The 25,318-nt window shown below is 40.5% G+C and overlaps 1 protein-coding gene across 1 annotated transcript in view; it reads left to right on the top strand.

Annotated features, from left to right (window-relative positions):
• rims2a (regulating synaptic membrane exocytosis 2a) overlaps positions 1-25,318 on the top strand; it is a gene marked incomplete in the record, with an annotated part of 256,836 nt that overhangs the window by 64,567 nt on the left and 166,951 nt on the right. The window contains 1 exon segment of the mRNA XM_037676440.1: positions 14,616-14,908. Within this exon segment, the coding sequence (XP_037532368.1) occupies positions 14,616-14,908 (293 nt within the window).

Here is a 25,318-nt window from a genome sequence, read left to right as displayed (position 1 = left end):
ATACGTACGTACGTACGTACGTACGTATGTATGTATGTATGTATGTATGTATAAGGTTTTAGAAACCCTTCCCACACTCTTGCAATGTTCAAAACTCTTAAACCTACATAATTTTAACAACATACATACATCACTGTATCTGTAGCTACTGAATTTTACTTACCAGGCTCTGCTGAACAGGAGCGACTCTCAGTTCTGGTCCAACTGTTCAGGTCCAACTATGTTCATTTCTGCAGACGTAATCTGCAGCGACGAAGCCCACAATCAATGTTCTAAACTCTTAAACCTACTAATTTTAACAACATACTTATATGTAGCTACAAAATTTTGCTTACCAGCGAGTACCCACTTTGAGGTCCACGTGTGCCGGTTGAAAGAAGTGAAAAATGTCCCGATGGGCTCCAGATATAGTGTCGCACCTTCGGCATTACGCGTCTCACTTGAAGTCCTCATGGGCCTGCTTAGAGCTCTCAGGTTCACCGCTGAATCTGGGGCTCTTGTTCTGGTCTGGTTCAGAGCAGCCCTTGAGTGCAGAATCTCATTTTTGTGTGAGGAGGCAGACCTTTGGTTGGCCGGCGCGGGACCAGATGTGGTCGACCGAGTCCAAGTCTGGATGAAAAATGTCCCGATGGGCTCCAGAAACATCCCCAAACCTTCGGCGGTGCATCCTAGCTCGCAAGTCCTCGTGGACTGGCTACCAGCTCTCAGGATTTACTGATGGGTCTGGTTCTGGTCCGGTTCTGGTCCAGTTCGGTGTGCTTAGTGTGGCTCTCTGCATCCGCTGTGTGCCGAAGTCACTGTGATAAGTGCCAAACTTCTTCCGATCAGATCAAAACTTTCCCGCTAGTTTTTCAGCAGAAGGAAATTGGGCTTCTGGTCGGGGCCCTGTTGGCTTCTGGGAAATGTAGTCATTATGTGCGGGAATAGTGCAGGCTTATTGAGAGAAAACTACAAAATGGTGGTGCCTATCCAAAGTATTTTATTTTTTCGTTAACTTTTTACTGTACAGTAAGTATCCAGTACTGTCCAATCACGTGAGTAATATTAAAGCTGACAATCATGTGTCTTGTACATTTTAATTTTTGTATAGTATCATAGACTGTACGTTCACAAACCGCGATAGAGCGAGTCCGCTAAAGTCAAACCACAAAGTAGTGAGGGCCTACTGTATATGCAATACAGATTATATTTACTTTGTTTTAAACTATGGCTGTGAGACCGACGTCTGAAGTCCAGACCATAAGATGTTATTTTATGACATATTTTACATTCTGTGACTTCTGGATGGCTGAAAACACTCAGTAAGAAGAATTATATGGGCTATAATGAAGGCAGTGAAAGCATTTCCTTTTAATGAATTGGAGCTATTCACGGCACAGACTGAGTGAGAAGTGACGTAGAGTGTTCCTGTGAAAAGCAGACGCAAGTTCCTCACAGTAAAACCCGCATTTGGTGTCGTTCTGTCAGGCAGAGCAGAGCGCTGACTCTGTTCCAGAGGAGCTGCAGCGGCGCTGAGAGACACATCTGACGGTGCAGCTCCACTAAAAGACCGTCTTACAGCGACTTTAAACCAGCAAATATTCACTTCTTTGGAACCGCTTTAGAAAAGGAGGCAGTCTGGTCACGTTAGCCTCCCCCCCTCCTCCTCCATCGGACGAGGTGGGTTGATGTAACCTTCACAGTGTTTCCTGCAGCCGCTGTCTGAGGTGCTGAAGGTTGTAGCTGCGGACAGCACTTCCCTCATCATAAGGACTGACAGACGGGAATTTTTCCACATAAACACGGTTCCTTCAGCCAGCCGCACCATGGGTAAGCTATGATTAACACGTCACTGCATCGTGATTTGCACTGGTCAGTTTTAATGGTTACCAATGTGACCACCTCAACTGTTTCAACTAATAACTTAGAGCGGCATTTTCTTTAGGTACTTTTTATTTTATTTTATTTATCTTCCATAAATGTATCGTACTCATCAAAACACTTATTAGAAAAGATGTGTTGGTTTATTTAGGTCATGCAGAGGCTGAAAGCGTCTGACAGTAGGTTTCTACTGTAGGTGTTTCCCTCCTTCTTTCATGTGGAGCTGAACTTCAAACGAGGAACATGAATATTCATCAAGTCTATTATTATTTCTGGCGCGCTTACTAAAATTAGAAGCTCATTAAAATGTAATTCACCACGTGCAGACTGTGTTGGGGCATGTGAATGTAGGAACTCTCCTTTCATCCCTATTTGCTGCCTAACAAATCACACAAACATGTCCTGCAAATTTTGGAATAAGCAGATTTCATGAATTAAGTTAAAGTGGGACGTTTATTGATGAATATGCTTCATGAATTCTGCCCTGTGCCTTTAAATAAAGTTGGACTTTCACCTTTCAGGGTGCACTTCTGTCAGTAGGGTATTGTAATTTTTGTCACCATAGCTCATCCCGCTCATGTAGCCCCCAGCTGTGGCAGTAAATTGCTCTGGAGTGTAGTAGATAAGAAACCTATTGTTGCTTGTGCTCTAGAGCTGGAAACAGTCCAGCCTGTGATGTTCAGAGGAACTCTTCACTCCCAGAACAATAAGTCTTTAATGAGCGGTTCAGCTCACCCCAGTTCAGGTGAAGGAGAGAATCGGTAATGCAATATGATACCTATGACAGTTCATTTACTGGCTCATCAATGATGTAACCTGCACCGTGTCTACTTTTGACTTGAACTTTAGATTAGAGTTTGATCATTGGTTTTATTATTATTTTTTGTAATAGTTAATAGCAAAAAAATTTGCCAGTTTATATAGACCACGAAGAAACCCATGTAACATTTTTAATCTGATATAACCTTTATAGGTCATGTCTGTGTGTCTATATTTTAATCAGCCTTTCCAGATATTGGGGAAATTGAATGAATCAATGAAAATGTGTGCCTAATTAAAATTTTAATTCACTTATCATTGAGCATGCTGATATGGATGGCAGCATACTGCTGACTCACTCTAAATCTTGGCGGACGTGTTGGTGTAGTACAGATTAATGGCCACAAGAGGGAGCTCAAGGTTCTTACTTGCTCCTAATTCAGTTTGTAAAAGAGTGAATGACAATTAAAAGAAATCTGAATGAAACATGTAGAGTGATAAGAGCGACATGTTATTATTCTAAGTGTGACACTGATAGGAATATTTACAGCAACATGTTTCTTTTTAAAATATTTTTGTGCTTTTTTCAGTGAAATATGGCAAACCTTTAAAATACTTATTCATCTTTAAGTTATTGATTCTCTGTCACAAACATCTTTCATGCTTTCTGTATCATCCTTTATAAGCACACACAGTTTTTTCATTTTTCATAGATAATATTTGCTGGTGTCTCTGTAACCACCCTTTTCCTTAAGAGAAGCCTTTAGAAAGGAAATTATTTATTGATCTCTCGGTAGTGGTGTTTGTTTCTTGCCATTAATTCAGTGCCTCAGAAAACAGTACATACTGTATTTAATAGTGTGTGTATATATGTATATATGTGTGTGTATATACAAACCGGATTCCAAAAAAGTTGGGACACTAAACAAATTGTGAATAAAAACTTAATGTAATGATGTGGAGATCGCAAATGCCAATATTTTATTTGTAATGGTCAAAAGTTTAAACTGAGAGAATGTATCATTTTAAGGGAAAAATCTGTTGTTTCCAAATTTCATGGTGTCAGCAAATCCCAAAAAAGTTGGACAAGTCCATTTTTATCACTGTGTGACATCCCCCCTTCTTCTTACAACACTCAACAGACGTCTGGGGACAGAGGAGACCAGTTTCTCAAGTTTAGAAATAGGAATGCTCTCCCATTCATGTCTAATACAGGCCTCTAACTGTTCAATCGTCTTGGGCCTTCTTTGTCGCACCTTCCTCTTTATGATGCGCCAAATGTTCTCTATAGGCGAAAGATCTGGACTGCAGGCTGGCCATTTCAGTACCCGGATCCTTCTCCTACGTAGCCATGATGTTGTGATTGCTGCAGAATGTGGTCTGGCATTATCGTGTTGGAAAATGCAGGGTCTTCCCTGAAAGAGATGACGTCTAGATGGGAGCATATGTTGTTCTAGAACCTGAACATAGTTCTCTGCATTAATGGTGCCTTTCCAGACACGCAAGCTGCCCATGCCACAAGCGCTCATGCAACCCCATACCATCAGTGATGCAGGCTTCTGAACGGAGCATTGATAACAACTTGGGCTATCCTTGTCCTCTCTGGTCCGGATGACATAGCGTCCCAGTGTTCCATAAAGAACTTCAAATCGTGACTCATCTGACCACAGAACAGTCTTCCATTTTGCCACACTCCATTTTAAATGACCCCTGGCCCAGTGCAAACATCTGAGCTTGTTGAACTTGCTTAGAAATGGCTTCCTCTTTGCACTGTAGAGTTTCAGCTGGCAACGGCGGATGGCACGGTGGATTGTGTTCACTGACAATGCTTTCTGGAAGTATTCCTGAGCCCATTCTGTTATTTCCTTGACAGTGGCATTCCTATTTGAGGTGCAGTGATGTTTAAGGGCCCGGAGATCACGAGCATCCAGTAGAGTTTTACGGCCTTGACCCTTACGCACAGCGATTGTTCCAGATTCTCTGAATCTTTTGATGATGTTATGCACGGTTGATGATGATAACTCAAAAGGCCAAGTTTGTTTGAACCCATATCGCAAGACTAAAGAAGCTATATTTGAGCCCATGGACTACACAAAGGGAAGTAAGCCATCCATCCATCCATTTTCTTTACCCGCTTATTCCATTTTGGGTCACGGGGGTCGCTGGTGCCCATGTCCAGCAATCACTGTGCGAGGGGCGGGGTACACCCTGGACGGGTCGCAAGTCCATCACAGGGCCACATAGAGACAAACGAGACAAACAAACATTCACTCTCTCACTCACACCTAGGGACAATTTAGAGTTACCAATCAGCCTAACATGCATGTTTTTGGACTGTGGGAGGAAACCGGAGTACCCGGAGAAAACCCACGCATGCACGGAGAGAACATGCAAACTCCACCCAGAAAGGCCCCTGGACCGGGGTTTGAACCAAGGACCTGCTCGCTGAGAGGCAGCAGCTCTACCAGTTGCGCCACCGTGCTGCCCGGGAAGTAAGCTTTGATCATATTATTGGGAAAATACAAGTCTGGAAATTCCACCTCAATATTGGTGGGGATTGTAAATTGGGTGTTTTTTAAGAGCAATTTTGAGCGGGTATCTTAAGATACAATCAAATGTACTTTTTTAATAAATAAATAAAAATTCAAATTCATTAGTGTTTACCAGGTAAACAAGTTGCAGAAACTGCACCAATAGGAGCGCCACATCTTTCTTTGTCCTCCTCCTTTTGAAGTTTATTTATTTTTGGCTGTTCCCTCTTTAAGGTTCAATTCAGTTCACTTTATTTATATAGCGCCAAGTCACAATAGAAATGGGCCTCGCCCGGCGCTAATTTTTGGTCTTTCTGCAGAGCTTGATTTACTTACGGATCACGCGACTGCATGACTTACAACAAAATCTTCTTATTGTTTTTACAACAATATTAAACCATAGCAACTCTAAGAACAGGCTGCTAAACATCTGTCATGCATCTGTACACAATAATCAAGTCCAAAAGGACAAGTTAATCATGTTCACATAGAGAACAGAGTTTTGCAGAGCTTCAAGGTTTACATGGAAACATGTAAACAAAAACTGCTGCTGACCCATTAAATATTTTCAATGTGTAACTCTGCAGGGTGAATATTGGTGAGAAAATGTTACTGTATACCAAACATGGGTGTATTTTTCCTCTGTATAAAAATGTTTAGAACCACATTGAAGATAGGTATAATTTGGCCTGGATTAATTCTGTAGTCACTGAATTATTGTCATGGTTATTTATCAGCTTTAGGGATTCAAGCATTCAAGGTTTTTTTTAATTGTCATTCTCATGTGATACATGAACATGAGGTGGAACAAAATCATGTACAAAGGGTCCCAGTTACATCCAACAACAGAAAGAATATAAATTGTAAAATAAACAGTAATAAGGATCTAAGATGTAAACTAAGAAATACGCTAAACTAAGAATACAATAAAAATAAACAATATACTGAACAACAGCAGCATGAACAAGTCTGTACCAATTAACAGTGTTGTAGTCAAGACCACCTAACCCGAGACCGAGACAAGACCAAGACTTTTGGGTTCCGAGACCAAGTCGAGACCAAGACCTCAAGTCTCGGAGCTCAGTTTTTTCACAGATTATCTGTCTTATACTATACTGTCACGATATAGTGACAGTTTTAACAAATATGTAAAAAAAAAAAATTTTTATAAAAATATTTTTTATAAAAGTTACATACTGCAACTTTACGTTTGCTTTTGAATGAATGTATCAGCTTTTATAAATTTTCAAAGCTCCATAAAGAAATCCAACATTTAGTGGTTTTTGTACAATAATTTTCATGTCATGTGACCCACTGACATAAAGCTTATGTTAAACTCTACTAGACCTGACAGATGAAGCACCTGCATATATTTCTCATTTAAAGCATTTCAATTCAATTCAATTCAATTCAAAAATACTTTATTAATCCCAGAGGGAAATTAAATGTTGTAACTCATCATCCTGGTTTCATTAAAGAGTTGTTCTAGATGCTGATGACTGTGGACAGGAAGGATCTCTTGTAGCGGTCTGTCCTACAACGGATTTGAAGAAGCCTCTGACTGAAGACACTTTGTTGTTGTATGACAGTCTGATGAAGAGGATGCTGAGGGTTGTCTATAATGTTCTTCATTTTATGAAGAATCCTCCTTCGAACAATCATCTCCAGAGGTTCTAGAGGAGTCCCCAGAACTGAGCCAGCCTTCTTTATGAGCTTGTTGATCTTTTTTAAGTCACTTGCTCTGGTGCTGCTACCCCAGCAGATGATGTCAGAAGAGATAGCACTCTCTACAACAGACTTATAGAAGATTTGCAGCATCTTGCTGCAAACGTTGAAGGACTTCAGCTTCCTCAAGAAGTACAGTCTGCTCTGTCCCTTCTTGTAGACGCTTCACTGTTGCATTTCCAGTCCAGTCTATTGTCCAGGTGAACTCCGAGGTATTTATACTTCTCCACCACCTCCACTTCTTCTCCCATGATGGAAATAGGGTTGGATCTGTTCCTGATTCTCCTGAAATCTACAATCATCTCCTTTGTTTTGTTCACATTCAAGATGAGATGATTGTTTCCACACCATGCCACAAAGCGGTCCACCAGTTCCCTGTACTCAGCTTCTTGTCCATCTCTGATACACCCGACCACTGCAGAGTCATCAGAATATTTCTGCAGATGACAGGAGTCTGTTTTGTACTGGAAATCTGAGGTGTACAGAGTGAAAAGGAATGGTGAGAGAACAGTCCCCTGTGGTGCTCCTGAGCTACTGACCACCTGGTCAGACACACACCCCTTCAGTCTCACAAACTGTGGTCTGTCTGTCAGGTAGTCTTTGATCCAGGCGATTGTTGAGGCCTCCACCTGAGTCTTCTGAAGTTTCTGACAAAGCAAATCAGGCTGGATTGTGTTAAATGCACAGGAGAAATCAAAGAACATGACTCTCACAGTGCTGTCTGCCTTTTCTTGATGACAGTGAGTTTGCTGAAGCAGGTGTATGATGGCATCTTCAACTCCAAGTCCACGCTGATAAGTAAACAGCAGTGGGTCCTGATATGTGCTTGTTTGTCTAGTCAGGTGGGTCAGCAGAAGTCTCTCTAGGACCTTCATGATGTGGGATGTCAGGGCAACAGGTCTATAGTCATTGAGGACTGATGGGTGCGTTTTCTTTGGCACTGGAACAAGACAGGATGTTTTCCACAACACTGGAATCTTCTCCTGGGTCAGGCTAAGGTTGAAGAGGTGCTGCAGAGCCCCACAGAGCTGCTCTGCACAGACCTTCAGGACTCTGGGACTGACACCATCTGGACCTGCAGCCTTATTCCGGTTCAGTCTCTCCAGCTGCTTCCTCACCTGACTTCTGGAGACACAGAGGGGGGAGGCAAAGGAGGTATCAGCATCTTCTGATTTAGTTGAAGACCAATATGTAGAAGAAGAAGGGTCCATGTCTGAGGTGGTAGATACAATATTTGAGGTGTGACAGGACAGCCTTGGGTCAATGGAGGGTGGTATGTATGTTTGGCTGTGGGCAAGAGAGGAGGATGCTGAGCTTGTTCCTGAACTGAACCTATTGAAGAATGTGTTCAGTTCATTGGCTCTGTCCAGGCTTCCATCCTTCTGATCCTCCTTCTGCTTGAAGCCTGAATACAATTATTTCCTAACTGTACATAATTTATTTGTTCAAAAAGCATGTTTTTTGCTCAATAACTAATTATAAAATGCTTTAAAATGAGAACTAAATGATGGTGTTTTGTGTGTCAGGTCTATTAGAGTAGCTTAACATTAGTTTTGTGTCAATGGGTCAAATGATGTAAAATATATTAATTTTTGTTTCTGAAGTGTGTTTGGTTCAGTAATGTGTTGACGGTCCCTAAGCGAACCAGTACGTCTCAGAGGAGGGACAGACTGAGCTCAGCTGACTGAAATCAGACTGCCTGCTTCAGACCGAACGAGAGGAACACACCGCTGAAACCACGGAGCTCGAATGTCCAACGTCCAACATAAAACTAACTTCACTGCAGTAGAGAAACGAGGCTCCAGCAGAGCACGAACAGTTCAGAAACCATTTGAAATGAGAAAAAAAATCTAATTATTAATTGATTAAGTCGTGTTTTAGACTGTTTATTGCTAGAGAATCTATTCTGACCCAAAGAGCAGCCGTGACTGGTTCTGAATGAGGTTTTACAGCAGACAGCCACTCTCTTCCAGGTACTGTGTACCAGCGCAGAATCTTTTAGTGGTACGCAGTACCGGATTGTACTTTCACCCCTGGTTGTGACGTTACGATCTGTTGTCTGTATTGTTCTGATGGTACAGAACCACGTGCGAGTGAAAGGTGGTGGGCGTGACAGCGGTAACATAAACATGTATTCAGCAATGAGCCATGTTATCGCTTGGATTTGAATCAGTACGTTTTGCTTCCAATAAAAACAAGGATAACAAATAACCTGGACAATATTCTGACAATTTAGTGAAATTTCCACAGTTGTGGTCTTGAAATAAAATCCCAAGTCCTCAATGTCCGAGACCGAGACCAAATGCGGTCGAGTCCGAGACAAGACCAAGACCATCAAAAAGTGGTCTTGAGACCGACCGGTCTCAAGACCAAGACTGGTCTTGAGTACTACAACACTATGAATTAATACAGCAGCATGAAATAATCAGCAGCATGAGATCAGCAGCATGGATAATCACCAGCACATATCATCAAAGTAGTATTACAGTGATATTTTTCCCCCCACAATGATTATCCTGATTAGAGATTCATGAGTCTAACAGCCTCAGGATGGACACTGTTTCTCATTCTAGTTGTTCTGCACTTAATGCTCCTCAACCTACTGCCTGAGGGGAGTGGGGCAAAAAGTGTGTGTGCTGGGTGAGTGGGGTCCTTCATGATGCAGGTGGCTCTCTTCCTGCATCTGGAGGTGTAGATATCTGACGGTGGGGAGACTGACTCCAACATCTTCTGTGCAGCCTTCACCACTCTCTGCAAAGCTTTTCTTTCTGCAGCTGTGCAGCCTTCATGCCACATGTTGATGCTGGAGCACAGGATGCTCTCCACTGCACACCTGTAGGAGGTGAGGACTGAGCTTCCCCGACCAGCTCACCTCAGCTGCCTGAGGAAGTAGAGTCTCTGATGAGCTTTCTTGATCAGGCTGGTGGTGTTGTTGCCCCAGCTGAGGTTGTCATTCAGGTGCACACCCAAGTACTTGTAGCTGGAGATCACTTCCACCGCAGATCCTCCTATATTCTGGGGTGGGTAGTTTTGTTTGTTCCATCTGAAGTCCATGATCATCTCCTTTGTCTTCTTCACATTGTTGTGAAGGTTGTTCTTCCTGCATCATTTCTCCAGATGTTCCACCTCCTGCCTGTAGCTGGACTCAAAATTGTTTGTGATGCATCCAACCACTGCTGTATCATCTGCAAACTTTACAATATGACAGCCTGGATGGGTAGGTGCACAGTCATATGTGAGCAGAGTGAACAGTAGGGGGCTCAACACAACCCTGAGGGGAGCCAGTACTGGGGGGTTATAGTGGATGAGGTGAAGTTGTGGATCCTCACAGACAGTGGTCTGTTTGTTAAGTCCAGGACCCAGTTGTATATGGAGGGGCTTAGTCCTAGTGTGAGTAGTTTGTCCATCAGGGTCTGGGGAATCATGATGTTGAAAGCAGATGTAGGAGTCCACAAAGAGCATATGGACGTAGGAGTCCTTCTGCTCTAGGTGGGTGAGAGCAGTGTGGACCACAGAGGTAATGACATCCTCTGTTGATCGATTCTTGTAGTATGCGTACTGGTTAGGTTCCTTGTTGATGTCGATGGTAGTTTTGATGTGAATCATGGCTCATGGCCAGTCTCCACTATTGGGGTGAGTGCTACTGGCCGATAGTAATTCAGACCAGTCACTGCAAAGCTTTTAGGAACTGGGATGTTGGTGGCGGTCTTCAGGCAGGTTGAAACAGTTGCCAGGGTGAGAGAGGAGTTAAAGATGTTGGCCAGCACCTCACAGAGCTGATTTACAATAATTTAAACCTCTAAATAAACATGTTAACAAGCAGAAGACATAGCCAATAAATCAACCACAAATATTCTTCAATCACATTTATTTATTGTGGTGTTTCTCATTATAAATTATGCATTATTAAAATTATTAGACAAGATCTATTGTTCCTACTAATCAGTGATCCCTTTAAATATCATAGAAATATGACTGCTGCTGTTTGCAAAGCCTAAATGTTTTGGTTTGAGTAGAACAATACTGAACACATGACTCCCTCACTGGGAATCAAACCCAAGTCTACCAAGGGACAGATAAGATCACACAAGAAACTAAGTGCAATTGGTGCTCATTGAAAGGGACACATCCATGCTAGTTTTTAAAAGGCATACTTGTATTGTTTTTCCTATATAAATGGTGGATATACTTCATTTTCTTTATATTGCTTAACAGTGTAATTTAAATAGCAAAAATACAAAGTATTAAAAAAGAGTATACAAGGATCTAAGATGTATGCTAAACAATAATAATGTAAAATAATACAGTATATTAAACAGCAACCTGAACATGAGGCTGTTGTGAGCAGAATACCACAGCTTATGAGTAAGAAATCAGCAACATGGATAATCAGCAGCACATGTTCAAAGTGTGTGAAAAAGGTAGCAGCTTATACAGGTATTCCGGAAATTACGGTATTTCTCAACATTTGTGCATGTTCCAAAAAAATGTTTCAGTAAGAATATCCAAAAGAAAATAAAAATAATTGCTAAATCATTGATGATCTTTAGCTGCACAGATTTGTTGGGAGTGTGTTTTAGATCAGCTAAGAATAGATTTCCAATTTGAAAACTCCCCAAATTTACCAGCCTAACTTTTCTTGTAAGGTTTCTGGAAAGCTTTGGGAAATTCATTGGAAGTTTGTCGCCCCTTTGCAGTTTTAACAACACCACAGGCTGATAGCCAGGTTTGCTATTATGTCATCAAATCTGGACCCAGACCAGAAAATGTTTAAGTCTTGACCACCTCTAGCAGTTTTCCATCATCACAAGATAAATTTGTGACACAAACTTCAAATGTATCAAGTTCTAGGTTGCTGTTGCAAATGTACAAATTTGATTCTGCATGCTGCTTGTTGAGGCTCTAACCCCAAAACTCAGTGGTGGATTCCTGAGGTGGAGTTTGGTTTGCTAGAGGGGCTTCAGAATCAGCTGACAGGTATCAGCAGGCCATGGCTGGAGCACTTGTGGTAACAAAAACTCAGGTGTGATGAGGCAATGGAGCAGGACTTTGGTGAGTCTCAAAAAGAGTTGGCAAACTGTTATACAGCCTGGATGAGAGAAGCAGCGATGTTGTTTGCAAGAAGCTGTCCTCAACTGAGAATGGTCAGGTGGTGGAAGGAGTACTTTGAGTTCCTCCTCATCCTGACTGGTACACTTTTTATAAGGGAATTATATGCTATGTCACCTACTGTACAATCTCTAAGTTCCCACACATGCTTTTCCTTCTACAACATACAGACTTATCTTCTCTTCTTCCTCTCCTATAGTCTGACTGTGTAGTAGTGCACAAACTGTTTGGCAACCTTTAAGTTTTTGACCCTTATAATTATTGACTTAGTTTTCATCTGTCTTTCTTCCGATAGCTTCTGTTCTCCGTATCTTCCAGAACCTTCTGTTTAAAAAAAATATATATATATATTTTGTAGCTACATAGCTCAGTGTAGTTTTAGTAAAATCAGTTAATCTAGGTATTGGTCAGTGCAAGTCCAGTTCATACCAATAACAGTAATGAGTTACTACTGGGATTATAAAAGAAGGGTGCATGCTGTGCAGCAGAATGCCTTTTCTTTTTGCTCTATTGGTTGTCTGGTCAGTTAGTTTTATTTTTTTTATTTTTGAGCATACTATAATGTTTAGAAACAACAACAAAAACAACAACAACAAAACAACAACACTTTGAACAAGAGAGATGTAATCGCCTGAATCACAACTGAATTAAATTGAGTTTACACAGTTTCTAATGTTTAACTGTAAGAAATATAAGCATGGATTTTTTTTTCTCCTAAATGAACCCATAAACCAAAAGTAGGCTTTGCTTTCTAGTGAATGTATGAGTACAACCTTCGGAGCACCTTTGCTGTCCTGGATTTATCAGGTTAATGGGGAGAGCTGTCTGGTACTGTCTATAAAACAAATGAAGGTAAAACATCCCAGAGCAGAAAAATCTTTATCTTTTCAGTTTAGTTGGACAGAAAAGAAGGATATGGTTGTACATTGACTTGTGGTATATTTAAAATCAAACAATATTTATTGAATTGCTTTTTTTTTTTAGTTTAAATTAACAATGATGAAGGCTGTAGTTGGTACACTGCTGCCAAAGTTTGCTTAACAATTTAGTAGTGCTTTTTCATTACACAAAAAGCAAATTTAACTGTAGAAATCACCTATTGGATGGACTCGCAGGGTTATAATGTAATACAAAAATAAACCCAATCATACTTTTATGTATTTTAAAATATAATCAAAGGCTGCTTTATGTGTACAGTTGCATTATTCTTTTCATAACATATGTTTTTGTCATGTTGCTGTGAGGTGAAAGTTTTAAAAATATTACAGTATTCATGTTTTTCAACAGCTGACTTTTTAATGTATAAAGATTTTCATCCAGCAACAATGCCATGTTGGCTTTGAGGATGCTGATGGAGAAGTACAGAGAGGGTCAGAAAGAACTCCATTGTGTCTTTGTGGATTTAGAAAAAGTATGCCGAGGGAGGAGGTTTGGTGTTGCATGAGGAAATCTGGAGTGGCAGAGAAGTATGTTAGACTGGTGAGGACAGCAGGACAGTGGTGAGATGTGCTGTAGGAGTGACAGATAGCTTCAAGGTGGAGGTGGGAGTGCATCAAGGATCGGGTCTGAGCCCCGTCTTGTTTGCTCTGGTGATGGACCGACTAACAAATGAGGTCAGGCAGGAATCCTCATGGACTATGATGTTTGCAGATGACATTGTGATCTGTGGTGAGAACAGGTGGAAGAGAACTTGGAGAGGTGGAGGTATGCACTTGAAAGAAGAGGAATGAAAGTCAGCCGTAGTAAGACAGAGTCCATGTGTGTTAATGAGATGGAGGCTGGTGGAACAGTGAGGCTACAGAGGTCACAAAGGTGCAGGACTTCAAGCACTTGGGGTCCACTGGACAGGAAAATATGGAGTGTGATAAATAGGTGAAGAAGAGAGTCCAGGCAGGGTGGAGTGGATGGAGAAAAGTTTCAGGAGTGATTTGTGAAAAAAGGGTGTCAGCAAAGGTCAAAGGAAAAGTTTACAAGATAGTGGTGAGACCAGATATGTTGTATGATCTGGAGACAGAGACAAAAAGACAGGAGACAGAACAGGAAGTGGCAGAAATGAAGATATTGAGGTTATCCTTAGGAGTGACGAGGCTGGATAAGATTAGGAATGAGATCATCAGAGGTACAGCACAGGTTGAACAACTGGGAGATAAAGTTAGAGAGACCAGACTGAGATGGTTTGGACATGTCCAGAGGAGGGACAGTGGGTATATTGGTAGAAGGATGTTAGAAATGCAGCTGCCAGGAAAAAGACAAAGAGGAAACATATGGATGCAGTTAGAGAGGACATGGAGGTGGATGGAGTGAGGACAGAGTGAGATGGAGGAGGATGACGCACTGTGGAGACTCCTGAAAAGGAAAAAGCCAAAAGAAGAAGAAGGAGAACAGTGAAATTGTTGTGGTGAAGCTTTAAATACAATTCAATTCAGTTTTCGTTCAGTTTATATATAGCGCCAATTCACAACAAAGTTGTCTCAGGGCACTTTGCAGAAACATTCACATACATAGAAAAGCCATTTAGTAAAGTTCATACAAGAAAACACAAGTCATTCCATTTCAGCTCATCTTGGGTGAAGAAAGTCAGTCTTGGCGTGATAATTTCAAAATGTTAAATCTGCCTTTTCTTCCCCTCAGGTTATGTGGGTATGCAACTTGTGCCGAAAACAACAAGAAATCCTCACCAAATCCGGAGAGTGGTTCTACAGCTCGGGGCCAGGTCAGATGCATGGGGTGTTTGAAGGTGGACCACAGGGAAAAAAGGCCAAACTGCAGGACCAGTCCTTATACCCCTACCAGGGAGCCTCAGGGGACTTGACACCAGCCTCAGGCAGAAGCAGACCTCATGGTGGGCTTCTGCCCAGACAGGCATCCCTTGACAATGGTACAGGGCTAAGGTATCCTGGGCCTGGTGATGCACCTATAGACAGGTGAGTGTTTTTATGTTAAAAAGCATTTTTTATGACATGTTCTATGTTTATGTCAGGGATCATTTTTTGTGTAGATTAGGTTAGATTGTTTTATCTGAGAAAGCAGTTTCACCGATCAGGTAAAGATACATGATTTAAGTGTGAAGAAAATTGTAGCATTAGCACGGATCATTGTGGCTGTGTATAGGTTATGTGGAACTCTGATTTGAGCCTTGCAAGCTAGGCAAAGACCTGCATAAAATGCTTGTACATGGAGCCCATATTGCCTATAAAAAAGACAGGCATAAACTCTGTATCTGGCTCTAAGTCAGCAATTTTTACAACAGTCATCCACCCACTCACCCTCTTTTCATCACACACATACTCCTCTCCAGCATACATCAACTCAAGTAATTGCCTGTCTGTTTCAGCTGGGATGGGGCATTAGCACATGAAGGGATATTGCAAACAATTGTGTTGCATTGTTTTTTATGAAAAACTGACAATCTTTGTTTAAAGAATTGCGTTTGGTTCTCATCTTTAGTTTTAAGCCTGTTCAGATAATAAAAAAATATATTTCTAGAAAATGTAGGTGTTATTAGAATGTGTTTGGCTCAGAAAGGCAGAGTAGGGTAAGTTCTAAGTAGAACACTGTGTTCTTTTTATCTCATGTGCAAGAAGCCGTTGTTGTAGAACAGAGATGCTGACAGCACAGTTGGGGCGCTTTTGGGATTCTGCTTGCCTGTGTCTGTCCACTTGGGGGCACCTACTGCTTTTTTCTTTAAAAAAGGTTGGTAGAACAGGATAATGGTTATGGCTCGTCATAAAATCGCAAAAGCATACTGCTATGTTTTTATTTGTGTGTAAGTAGTATGTCTGGATTTTAATCAAACTCGCAAAACGTATTCATTTAATCTACAACTGATTAATGTCATACTGATTCAAAATGGCCTTCACAACCAACTGACCTCCCCCAAAAAACCCAAAGGTGGCTCTAAGTCAGTCAATTTTGCAGACATTGACCTGAAATTTGATAATTCAGTTAATCAAAACTTACACTCTGAGCGTGACAGCTAGCGATGTTACATGAGATTGCACATAATGCTATTGTCAAGGTTTGACCAAAACTATGCAATTCCATCAATTTTCATCATATGAATAACTCAGTCTAAAGCTCTATGAAAGGCAGTGGAGAAATACTTTTTTTTCTTTTAATGATACCTGGGCAGAATTAATTTAAATAAAAATACATTTAGTTAACCTCTTTGATGCTCATGTTTCCTTTTAATTTTGCTGTAAACCAAAGTGTTGTTTTCCATAGCCACTGGTCTGTTATAGCAAGCATAGCACCAACACACGCTTCTTGTTCTTTCAACTTCCTGCACATGACACCAGTTCTATTAATGGAAACTTGGAAAATCTGCCACTTGTGCATTTCTGTACTCAGAAAAACAATCAGCAAGAATGTGATTTTATGTTTTCGTATCTATTTTTTTAAATTAATTTCTTAGCCTTGTTGTCAAATTTTGTTCCGCTGGTGATTTTCTGCTCATAAACTGTACATAAACACAGAAAAGAGCAAAGCATTGATTTAGAGCCATTGCAAAAAAACCTTTGAAAGACGCAGCAATGACAAGTAACAAGAAACTAAAAACTAGGTGGCTGAAAATTCACAAGATAATGTAGAAGATGGATAGCAGAAAGGCCATAAATAGAACTCCCTCTGCACAAGCACCAAAGCCCACTGTCATTAATCTTAAACAATGTGTAAATTAACTCTCAAATCTGTTCTGCTAAAGAAATGGGAGCAAAACGCTGACAGACTATTTATACAAAAAATAACTTGGGAAGGCCTTTAATCTGTCCTGGTCTCAGGGAGTCATTTAAATGAGCACACAGATGCAGCAGGACAGCTGCAGTAGTGCTTGAGTCTGTTGAAACAGCAGTGATTTCCCTCAGTTAAAACATACACATCGAAAACATTTTCTCTGATTCTCACGTTTACCTCCTTCTGCCTAGCAAAGGCAACATTAAAACCCTAGCATCTAACCCAGCTGCGACTGTTGGTGACTAGTTGAAGACACAAAAATGAAGAAAAAAAAAATCATGAAGTGTATACAGGTATATTGCAGACCAAGTGTTCCTGTTTTTTCTTGTTGTTGGGAATTGAAGCTAGCAGGACTCAGTTTACAGGAGCTGCCATATTGTATTTTTGAAATCTGTCTGTTCTCTGTTTGGGGCTGAGTCCGCTTCACAGTTGCACAACATTTTTTTGACATTCGCATGACATCGTTGCAACAAAATTTTCATTATTTTTACACTTGTGACTGCTGCTCAATAGACATGAGAATTTTGTACAATAGTGTTTGCTGTTGATGCATGGCAACTGAGAAATCTGGACCGTATAAATATAGTTCAGCAATCACTTTGTCATAAGATGACAAGTGACTTGGACCTCAGAGAAATGATGGATGATGACTAGAAGACATGTTGCTGCAGAGGTTGAGAATGACCATCCCTTGGCACTCGGTATGTCCAGTTCTCATTGAGGTCACAAATCACTCAGGATTTAGTATCATAGGTTGCCAACCCTATGAAACAAGGTTGTCGTTTCTCACTCTGATTCACAGAAAATAAATTGAAAAGGTGCAGCAAGAAGGTTGCCGGTTCAAATCCCAGCCTGGATCCTTTCTGGGTGGATTTTGCATGTTCGCTCTGCGCATGCATGGGTTCACTCTGAGTACCCCGGTTTCTTCCCACAGACCAAAAACATGCATGTTAGGATGATTGGTAACTCTAAATTGTCTCTAGGTGTGAGTGAGAGAGTGAACGTTTTTTTCTCGTTTGTCTCAATGTGTCTCTTTGATGGACTGGAGACCTGTCCAGGGTGTCTCCCGCCTCTCGCACAGTGACTGCTGGACATTGACACCAGTGACCCGTGCAACCCAAAAAGGAAGAAGCAGATAAAAGATAATGGATGGAGTGGATGGTGTGGATGGAGTGGATGGATGGATGGACGGACGGACGGATGGGTGGGTTTGAGAAAGGTTCCAGATACTTGTAATGACTATTTAGAAAATAAATATTTCCCATAAATGTTTTGAACATGTTCAAAATTCCAGCTTCCTGAATTCAAGGATCTGCCACTGTCAGGATCTGTGTATTTTTATTACTTTTTGATTAACTTTGTGTTTAAGATCTGAGTTAGTTATTCTTTATGGTCATACCATTTTCCTTTCTCTTTCTTTTGATCGTGTTCATCTTTCACTGTGATCATTTGTTCTATTATTTATCTGCCCTAAGCTGTCAGTTCCTGTGTTTTTCCAGTCAGCCTGCCACACTCACCAGTTCTTAGTCACCAGTTCTTAGTCACCAATCAACTCAGGTGCCTCCACTTTCCCAATTAATGTACCTCTGCCCTTTATATTCAGTCTCTTTTCTTATTCATGTGAGCAGTTCACTTGTGGGTTTATGCCAATGAGAGCCATTGGTACTATTCAGTTCAGTAAGATGTAATCTGTCTTTAAACACAACCTCTTTTTTTACTGCATTTCTTACATGACACAACTTGTTTCAGGGTGCAGAAACCAATGATAGACGTGATTCTGTGCTTCTTGTCCTATTGGACCGAAATCCTTCTGTATGTTTATAAATCTCTGAACAGTTCTGCACCCTCCTATCTTGCTGATCTGCTGCAGCCATATGTCCCACAGCACTCAACAGACCAGATGCATTTATTGCTTCCAGGCACCTGTTTTAAGCTCAGAGGTGACAGGGCTGTTGCAGGTTCAAAACTGTGGAATAAGTTACCACTGAATGTCAGGCAGGCTCCCTCTCTCACTGTTTTTAAGTCTCGTTTTTAAGTCTTGTTTAAAAACTCACCTTTATTCCCCGGCTGTTGACACTGAGTGAGTTGATTTCAACTTATCTATATTCTATAATGTTAGTCATTTAGTTCTTATTGTTACCTCTGTGGATCTATGCATTTTTTGCTATGTCCTTTGCTTGTGTTGTTTTACTGTACAGCACTTTGGTTGGCCTTGTTGCTGTTTTTAAATGCTTTATAAATAAAGTGGTATGGTATGGTAAAAGCTGTAAATTCTTCTAATTGACTGGAATTTGTGAAAAGTCACCAAAAGTCCTATCAATGGCATTCCATAATAACTATTCTGGTTGTTTTGTTTATTCCAGCTGTTAAATAGCATGTTAAACTGAGAAGTGTATTCAAAGAAAGCCTTTTGACAGATCTGACAAAAGCACAGTTGTAGACAATTCAAATATTTGGTATTTCATTTAATTGCTTTTGTTTCAGGATAGGGCAGCACGGTTGCACAGTTGGTAGAGCTGCTGCCTCTCAGCGTGACCGCTTCTTTTGTGCGTGTAAGCGCGAGCGTGTGTCAGAGTGTTGAAGGGGAACTGTGAGTTGATGCTGGGCAGCAGCAGCTGATGCACCGGTGCGGAGGACCGCTGCTGCCGCTTCCCTGTAGGATGCCTCTCCGCCTCTCCTCCGCTCCGGCCGCTCCTCCGCCTGCTTTCACTCACCAAGAGGAGATTGTTCTCCACTGCGAAAAGACCAGAAGTCGTTTACCGGCACAGGAACTACCTCATTTTTCCCGCGGCATGATGATAGAAGGATCCCACCCGGATTGCGTCTCATTTAAGGACACTTTTTTATGAAGAGTGGCAAGAAAAAAAAACATGGAACTTGACCAGTGTTTTTACTTCTTTTTATATTTTTTATTGATGTAGGAAAATAAGTAGGAAATCATTAAATATTACTGAGGTGTATGGGAGAGAAAGATTGCAGGCTTCAAGATGAATTGGTGGTGAGGGGTGGAAAAAGGTGATCACTTACTGAGGATAAAAGAAAACGGAGGGGGAAAATGCAGTTTGAGACATTGCGTCAGTTCTGTAGCTCGGTTTTATCACATTTCAACGGGGCTTTCTCAGCACCTCAGAACATCCTGCAGACGGAGCTTTTCGAGCAGGCGCTGAGCACCATCGGGTGAGTGATTCCTTTGTAAAAAAAAAAAAACAGCTCAGATTTATGAAGAAGGGCTTCCCCGGCCATGGCAGACAAGTAGCTATTTAGGGGTGGGGGTTGTTGCGTTCATCGATCGCATCCAGCCTGCGTAACAGCATCCTACAGAGTGCTGCTGCTGCAGATCTCTGCTGGCCGGATGATGGGAGCGATCAGCCGCCGTGCCGCGGTTTGATGTATGTGTGCGTGCGCATGCATAGCGACTGACTGTTAAAGGGTTGCATAGTTAAAATGATTCGTTTAAGTGCACTATACTGGGAATATATCCATTTAGAAAATGTGCTGTGCGCGTGCGTGCTGTGTCCCAACGCATCGCTGCTGCAGCATGTGTGCCCCCGTTCCTCCTGCTGCTGATGCTGCTGCTGCTGTTCAGCCTCAGAGGAGAACAGGAGGGGATGATGAGGGTATATGTACAAATTAAAAGTCCAGAGCTTGAAGAGAGTGGATGCACAACCCCCAACGCACCCTCCCACTCACCTACACACCCTTACTGGCCTCTCTACCCTTACTATTATGAACTTCACACAAAATTAACATACATGCATGCTTGAACTAAAAAGGTATTATCATTTTAGTTATTTAATAAATAGTCATTTTGACTGTAGTGTTACTCATGTTTGAGCTAATTGCAACATTTATAAAAATGCTAGAAGAAGTCTTGTAGAGCGTGGCAAGAGAGAAAGTGAGTTTGGTTCTGGGCTAGGTGCAATGTAGCATAATATGATTACTCTGCTAAATGCTATGATCCCTGCAGCGAGGCCCCTGGTCTCTCCAGCCAGGCTAGAAGACCTGTAAGGCTGCAGGTTGCCAAAGGTCTGTAAAATTGCAAACATACACACATTGGGCTGAAAGAACAGAGGCTTCTTTCCTGAAATGGACACAGGCCCCGTATCGCTGTCGTCTGTCTCTGGGGACTGCTAGTCTTTCCTTCTTGTCCCCCACCCCACTGTCAGAAATAATTTACAGCACTGCTGGGCTTTCTGCCACCTCACATTACATGGCCAGAACACTCAGCCACTGGAAGGGTGGAACGGGGGCTCTGTGCCTGGAAACTGTGATCCAGCAATTATCACATCTGACTGATTAGATTGAACCTATTTTCCTTTAGTGTGAACTTCCTCCGAATGACAATCCAATAAATGCATCCAGCTATTATTTGTGTCTAATATTGTATTATTATGTTTTTGGATGGTGCAGAAAGTGTTTATCTGTTTCTTCATTCGTTTTTGTCTTTTAAAAAATTGCCCACACGTGAAACGAGCCTTCACTAGGTGTTCCATTCTTGCAGGATTCATAGCTTGCCCTTAAGCCAAGCCTTTTTATATTTTAGTCTGCATTTCTTTCTTTTTCTCCTGTTTCTCTGGTTCTTCCTTACTGAGGCAGAGACTTTCTAATGGGCTGTGTCTTTTTAGGTCCAGCCTCCATGTATTATGTATGTGTGCGTCAGCAGAGGTCCTAATGGGGTGTGGGGATCTGTTCTTAGAAGGTCTGAATGTTTTAGAATTGAGTGGTCACTATAGCTGCAACCAAGTTTCCCCATTCTCTCAAACACACACGTACCTACTACACACTGTCACACACATATGTAGTCTTTTAATCTATCCTCTATCATTATTTGTTGCTGCAGCAGCATGCGCTTAAACACGTCAGATCTCAAAATGTCTCCTTTTTAACCTCAATGTGAAGCATCAAATATGATATATTTGCACTATACATTTAAGTCCCTTCCTGGGTGAGTCATTTGTAAAGTGTGTGACACAATGCAAGTGATTTTCTCCATTAAGTGTGTTTCGTATCATACTTATTATACAAAACATACATGTCTGCAGCTTAATGGTTTCAGATTGTCTGCACAGTCTTGAGTGTGAGTTAGGTGACTCATCTTTGCACTCGCAGCAGTTTACATCTTCCTCCTGTCTCACGCATACGTTGCCCTTCTGCAGTTGAAAAATAGATGCTAGCTTATGTTGTGGTGTGGTACAATGCAAGCTGCCACAGACTGGAGCAAAATTGAACATAGTTCTACTTTTGTTTGTTCTACTCCAAAATAAATTCCATGTCCTCTTCAAACAGCAAGGTTTTCATTAATTGAGATGTAAAATACAATTATTAAATATGATGAAACTATGATGATAAATTATCTTGTTCCTTGTCTTCATGTTAGCAGAACATTATTGACGTTTGCTAAAACAAATGTCCTCCTCTTCTCTAACTGATGAAGCAAGCAGGAGCTGCTATATAGAAGCTGCCATGTTATATTTTTGGAACCAGAGTCTGTGCACTATTGATGTGGGACTTTAAGCCCGTCCTACTTACTCACTCACAATTATGGTATTAAATAATCTTTCTTTCAGGCATGAAATAACTGCAGAAATTACAGCCAATTGTGTTAGAAAATGAATATTTGAACATACAGCAGCAAGGTTAGAAATATGTTCAACAGTAGTCAACATCTGAAAAAATGATTGAGTTTTTTTATTTTATTTTATTTTAATTAGAGCATGGTCCCTTTCGTTTACACTATGGTAGAAGAGTATGACACTTCTAATGATAACATGTAGAGATGCTGCACCTTGTCTGACTCCAACTTCTGGGTTTCTGTATGGCGTTCAGCTTTTCCTCATACAGTATGTTGATGCAGAAATACTGAGGCAGTTTTATTCCAGAAAGAAATATTGTAATTTAATAAATAAGTATATGATAACACACAGTGAAGTTTTATTCCAAAAAAATTATCAAAAATGAATAAAATGTAAAATATAGTTTACAAGAAAAGTGTTCTGTTTAAAAAAAATTAATAAAATTGTAATTTATTGCTTTTGTGTGCAGCACTTTGGCCAACAATAGTTTTTCCTAAATTAACTATATAAATAAATTTGATTTGAGTTTTGATGTGATTTTATAGCAGGCACAAAGTTATGGGAAACAAAATAAACCAAATTTCATGGCATGCTACTATAGTCCACATGTCACTTTGGCTGAGGATAATAGTCCACATGTCACTTTGGCTGAGGATACTGGCTTCCTTGAACAATTTAATTCAAACAGGCCTTTGTTTCACATTTATGACACATGTTCGGTTCTTATTTTCAGTCTTAACCAATGACAAGCATTGTGAATGTACAAGGAGAGATCAGTAGAGACAAAAAAGGATTTAAGAGGAAACGGAAAGTAAAAGGAAGTGACGTGGGCACCCAGGCGTCAGTTAAATGCAAGGCAAGCGCCAAACTGCAGCTCGCAAAACTCGAAATTTCAATATTTGTGTTTTTGTGACATAATTAGGAGAAAGCATAAGAAGAAAACAGGCTGGAAAGAAGACAGAAAAACAAAAGATGGGAAATCTTTCTGTCAGTCACACTACAGATGCTGAACCCAAATGTGATGCAGGTCATCAAGCTACTTTTATTAATGTTTGGTAAAAGATGATGAGAATAAAGGCTGACATTCTGACATGCTTCAGTCTCTTAAGGATGTTTGAAGTTTGCTTACATCTTTTGTTGAGCTTTGTTTGTCTGATTGGTGCTGTGTAGAGTTCAGAAGAGAAATTCTTCGGTGGTGCAGACTTTCAAAAATTTAGTGCCATCGATGCCACTCTCCACAGGGGAACTACTGATGTGCTTTTGTCTGAATTCACTAGCTATTAAGTTTTATTTTATATAATTGGAAAAATTATTTTCCCCACACCATTAAACTAATAGTTCCACCTCTACTCTGATGCTTTGTTGTTTCATCTCGTTAAGGATGAGTACCATTGTTATATCATCAATGGTCTTAATAAGTGAATTTGCATTGATTTTGTCTGTACAGTCATGTGCCAGCAGAATAAAGAGAAAAGGACCGAACACACATCCTTGAAGGACTCCTGTGCCAAGTTTAATAGGATTTGATGTATTTTTACTGACATCCTTTGTGTGGTCTTTCTAACAGGAAGTCAAAAACTTAGGAAAGGAGTGATGCTTTCAGGCTTCTTGATGTCTTGGGAGATGTTAGTTTTTGCTGACCTGAGGGCCATTTCACAGTCAGATTCAAAGGTTGTATTCATAAATCTTTCATTTTGATCTGGAACTAGAGTAGCTTCTATTTTTTTTTTTCTTTTTCAGCTGTTCCATCAATTTTTAAGCAAACTAATTCAGAAAGCCTTCTTTTTAAACTGTGTGTATTTGTCTGTTGTGGAATATCTGATGAACTTAGTGTATGGATTTGAATGAAACTGAAAGTAACGATTGGATGCAAGGGCAGAAATTCTGTTTCATAATAGGGGGCACAATAAGCAGGGAAATGCATGAATGCATTGTTTTTCTTACATAAACAGTGGGTATGGTTTCTTTTTTATATAAGACATAATAGTTTGGTTTTCTCAAATGATTTATTGGTTGAGATCATCCCCATTTTCCAAAATTGGGGGAGTCTGGATCCCCTCAACTTCCCTGGGATTTCTGCCTATGATTAGAGGAAGTCTATAAGTAATTAACTTTAGGAGTCAAACTAATACATCTTGGCCTCCACAGCCAACTGACCTAAGCAAACACATAAGTGGCTAAAACTCTGTATTTTTATTTTTTGTACAAATTTTAGCTACAACTTGGTGTGGTAGTAGCTGAGAGTTATCTTTAACACATTCTCTGGGAGCTAACACATCTTATACGATCTTGCATGAGACTGTGCACAATGTCTTTTACAAGGTTTGACCAAAACAAACATAGCTCTCGATTTTTTTTACATGAAATCATTTAATTTGTAAAGTCAGACATAGGCCTGTCACAATAAAAGATAAATCAACTAATCGCATGATGAATGAAAATTATGGATCTCATTTTCATTTATCGGCTTTATCATTTTTTTCATGGCTCTTTCTTTCTACTGAAGACACTGGATGATAAAACGATCAACTCTGGTGCTCTTCACTGACCCCTCCCTTTCTCTTTTCTCTTTAAAATCTGTTTTAAGTATCCAAAATCGTGTTTTTGGATCGTTAAAAGCATCTAAACTGAGAAGGTAAGTGACGAGCTAAGCTAACAGGCTGACCTCAGGGAAAAAAAATCCATTTTGTTAAAGCTCCTAAGCGCCTCCCTTCCATTTTTCTTAAAGAGACACGCTGCTTGCTCCCTCAGTATCCATCCTTCGGTTCAAATAGTCTTACACTGCCATCCTGTGGTTAAAAAAGGTACTACACTCAAAACAAAAAAGATAAGATAAGATAGAAAACATTTCTTCTTAAATTTGACATTACTAATTATTGTCAAATTTCAAACAATATTATCGTTTAGCGCAATAATTTCTGAGACAATTAATCGCCCAGCAAAATTTGTTATCATGACAGACCTAGTCAGACATTCAAGGTGGCAATATGTATTCCTTCAAGGAATTTTAAGCCTTTATTTCTTTCTGTA

Source organism: Nematolebias whitei, chromosome 5, assembly GCF_014905685.2.
Source record: "Nematolebias whitei isolate Nwh7 chromosome 5, NemWhi1, whole genome shotgun sequence".
In the NCBI taxonomy this organism is placed as follows: domain Eukaryota; kingdom Metazoa; phylum Chordata; class Actinopteri; order Cyprinodontiformes; family Rivulidae; genus Nematolebias; species Nematolebias whitei.
Note: the sequence above shows the minus strand (reverse complement) of the source record. Positions and strands in the feature narration are given on the sequence as shown.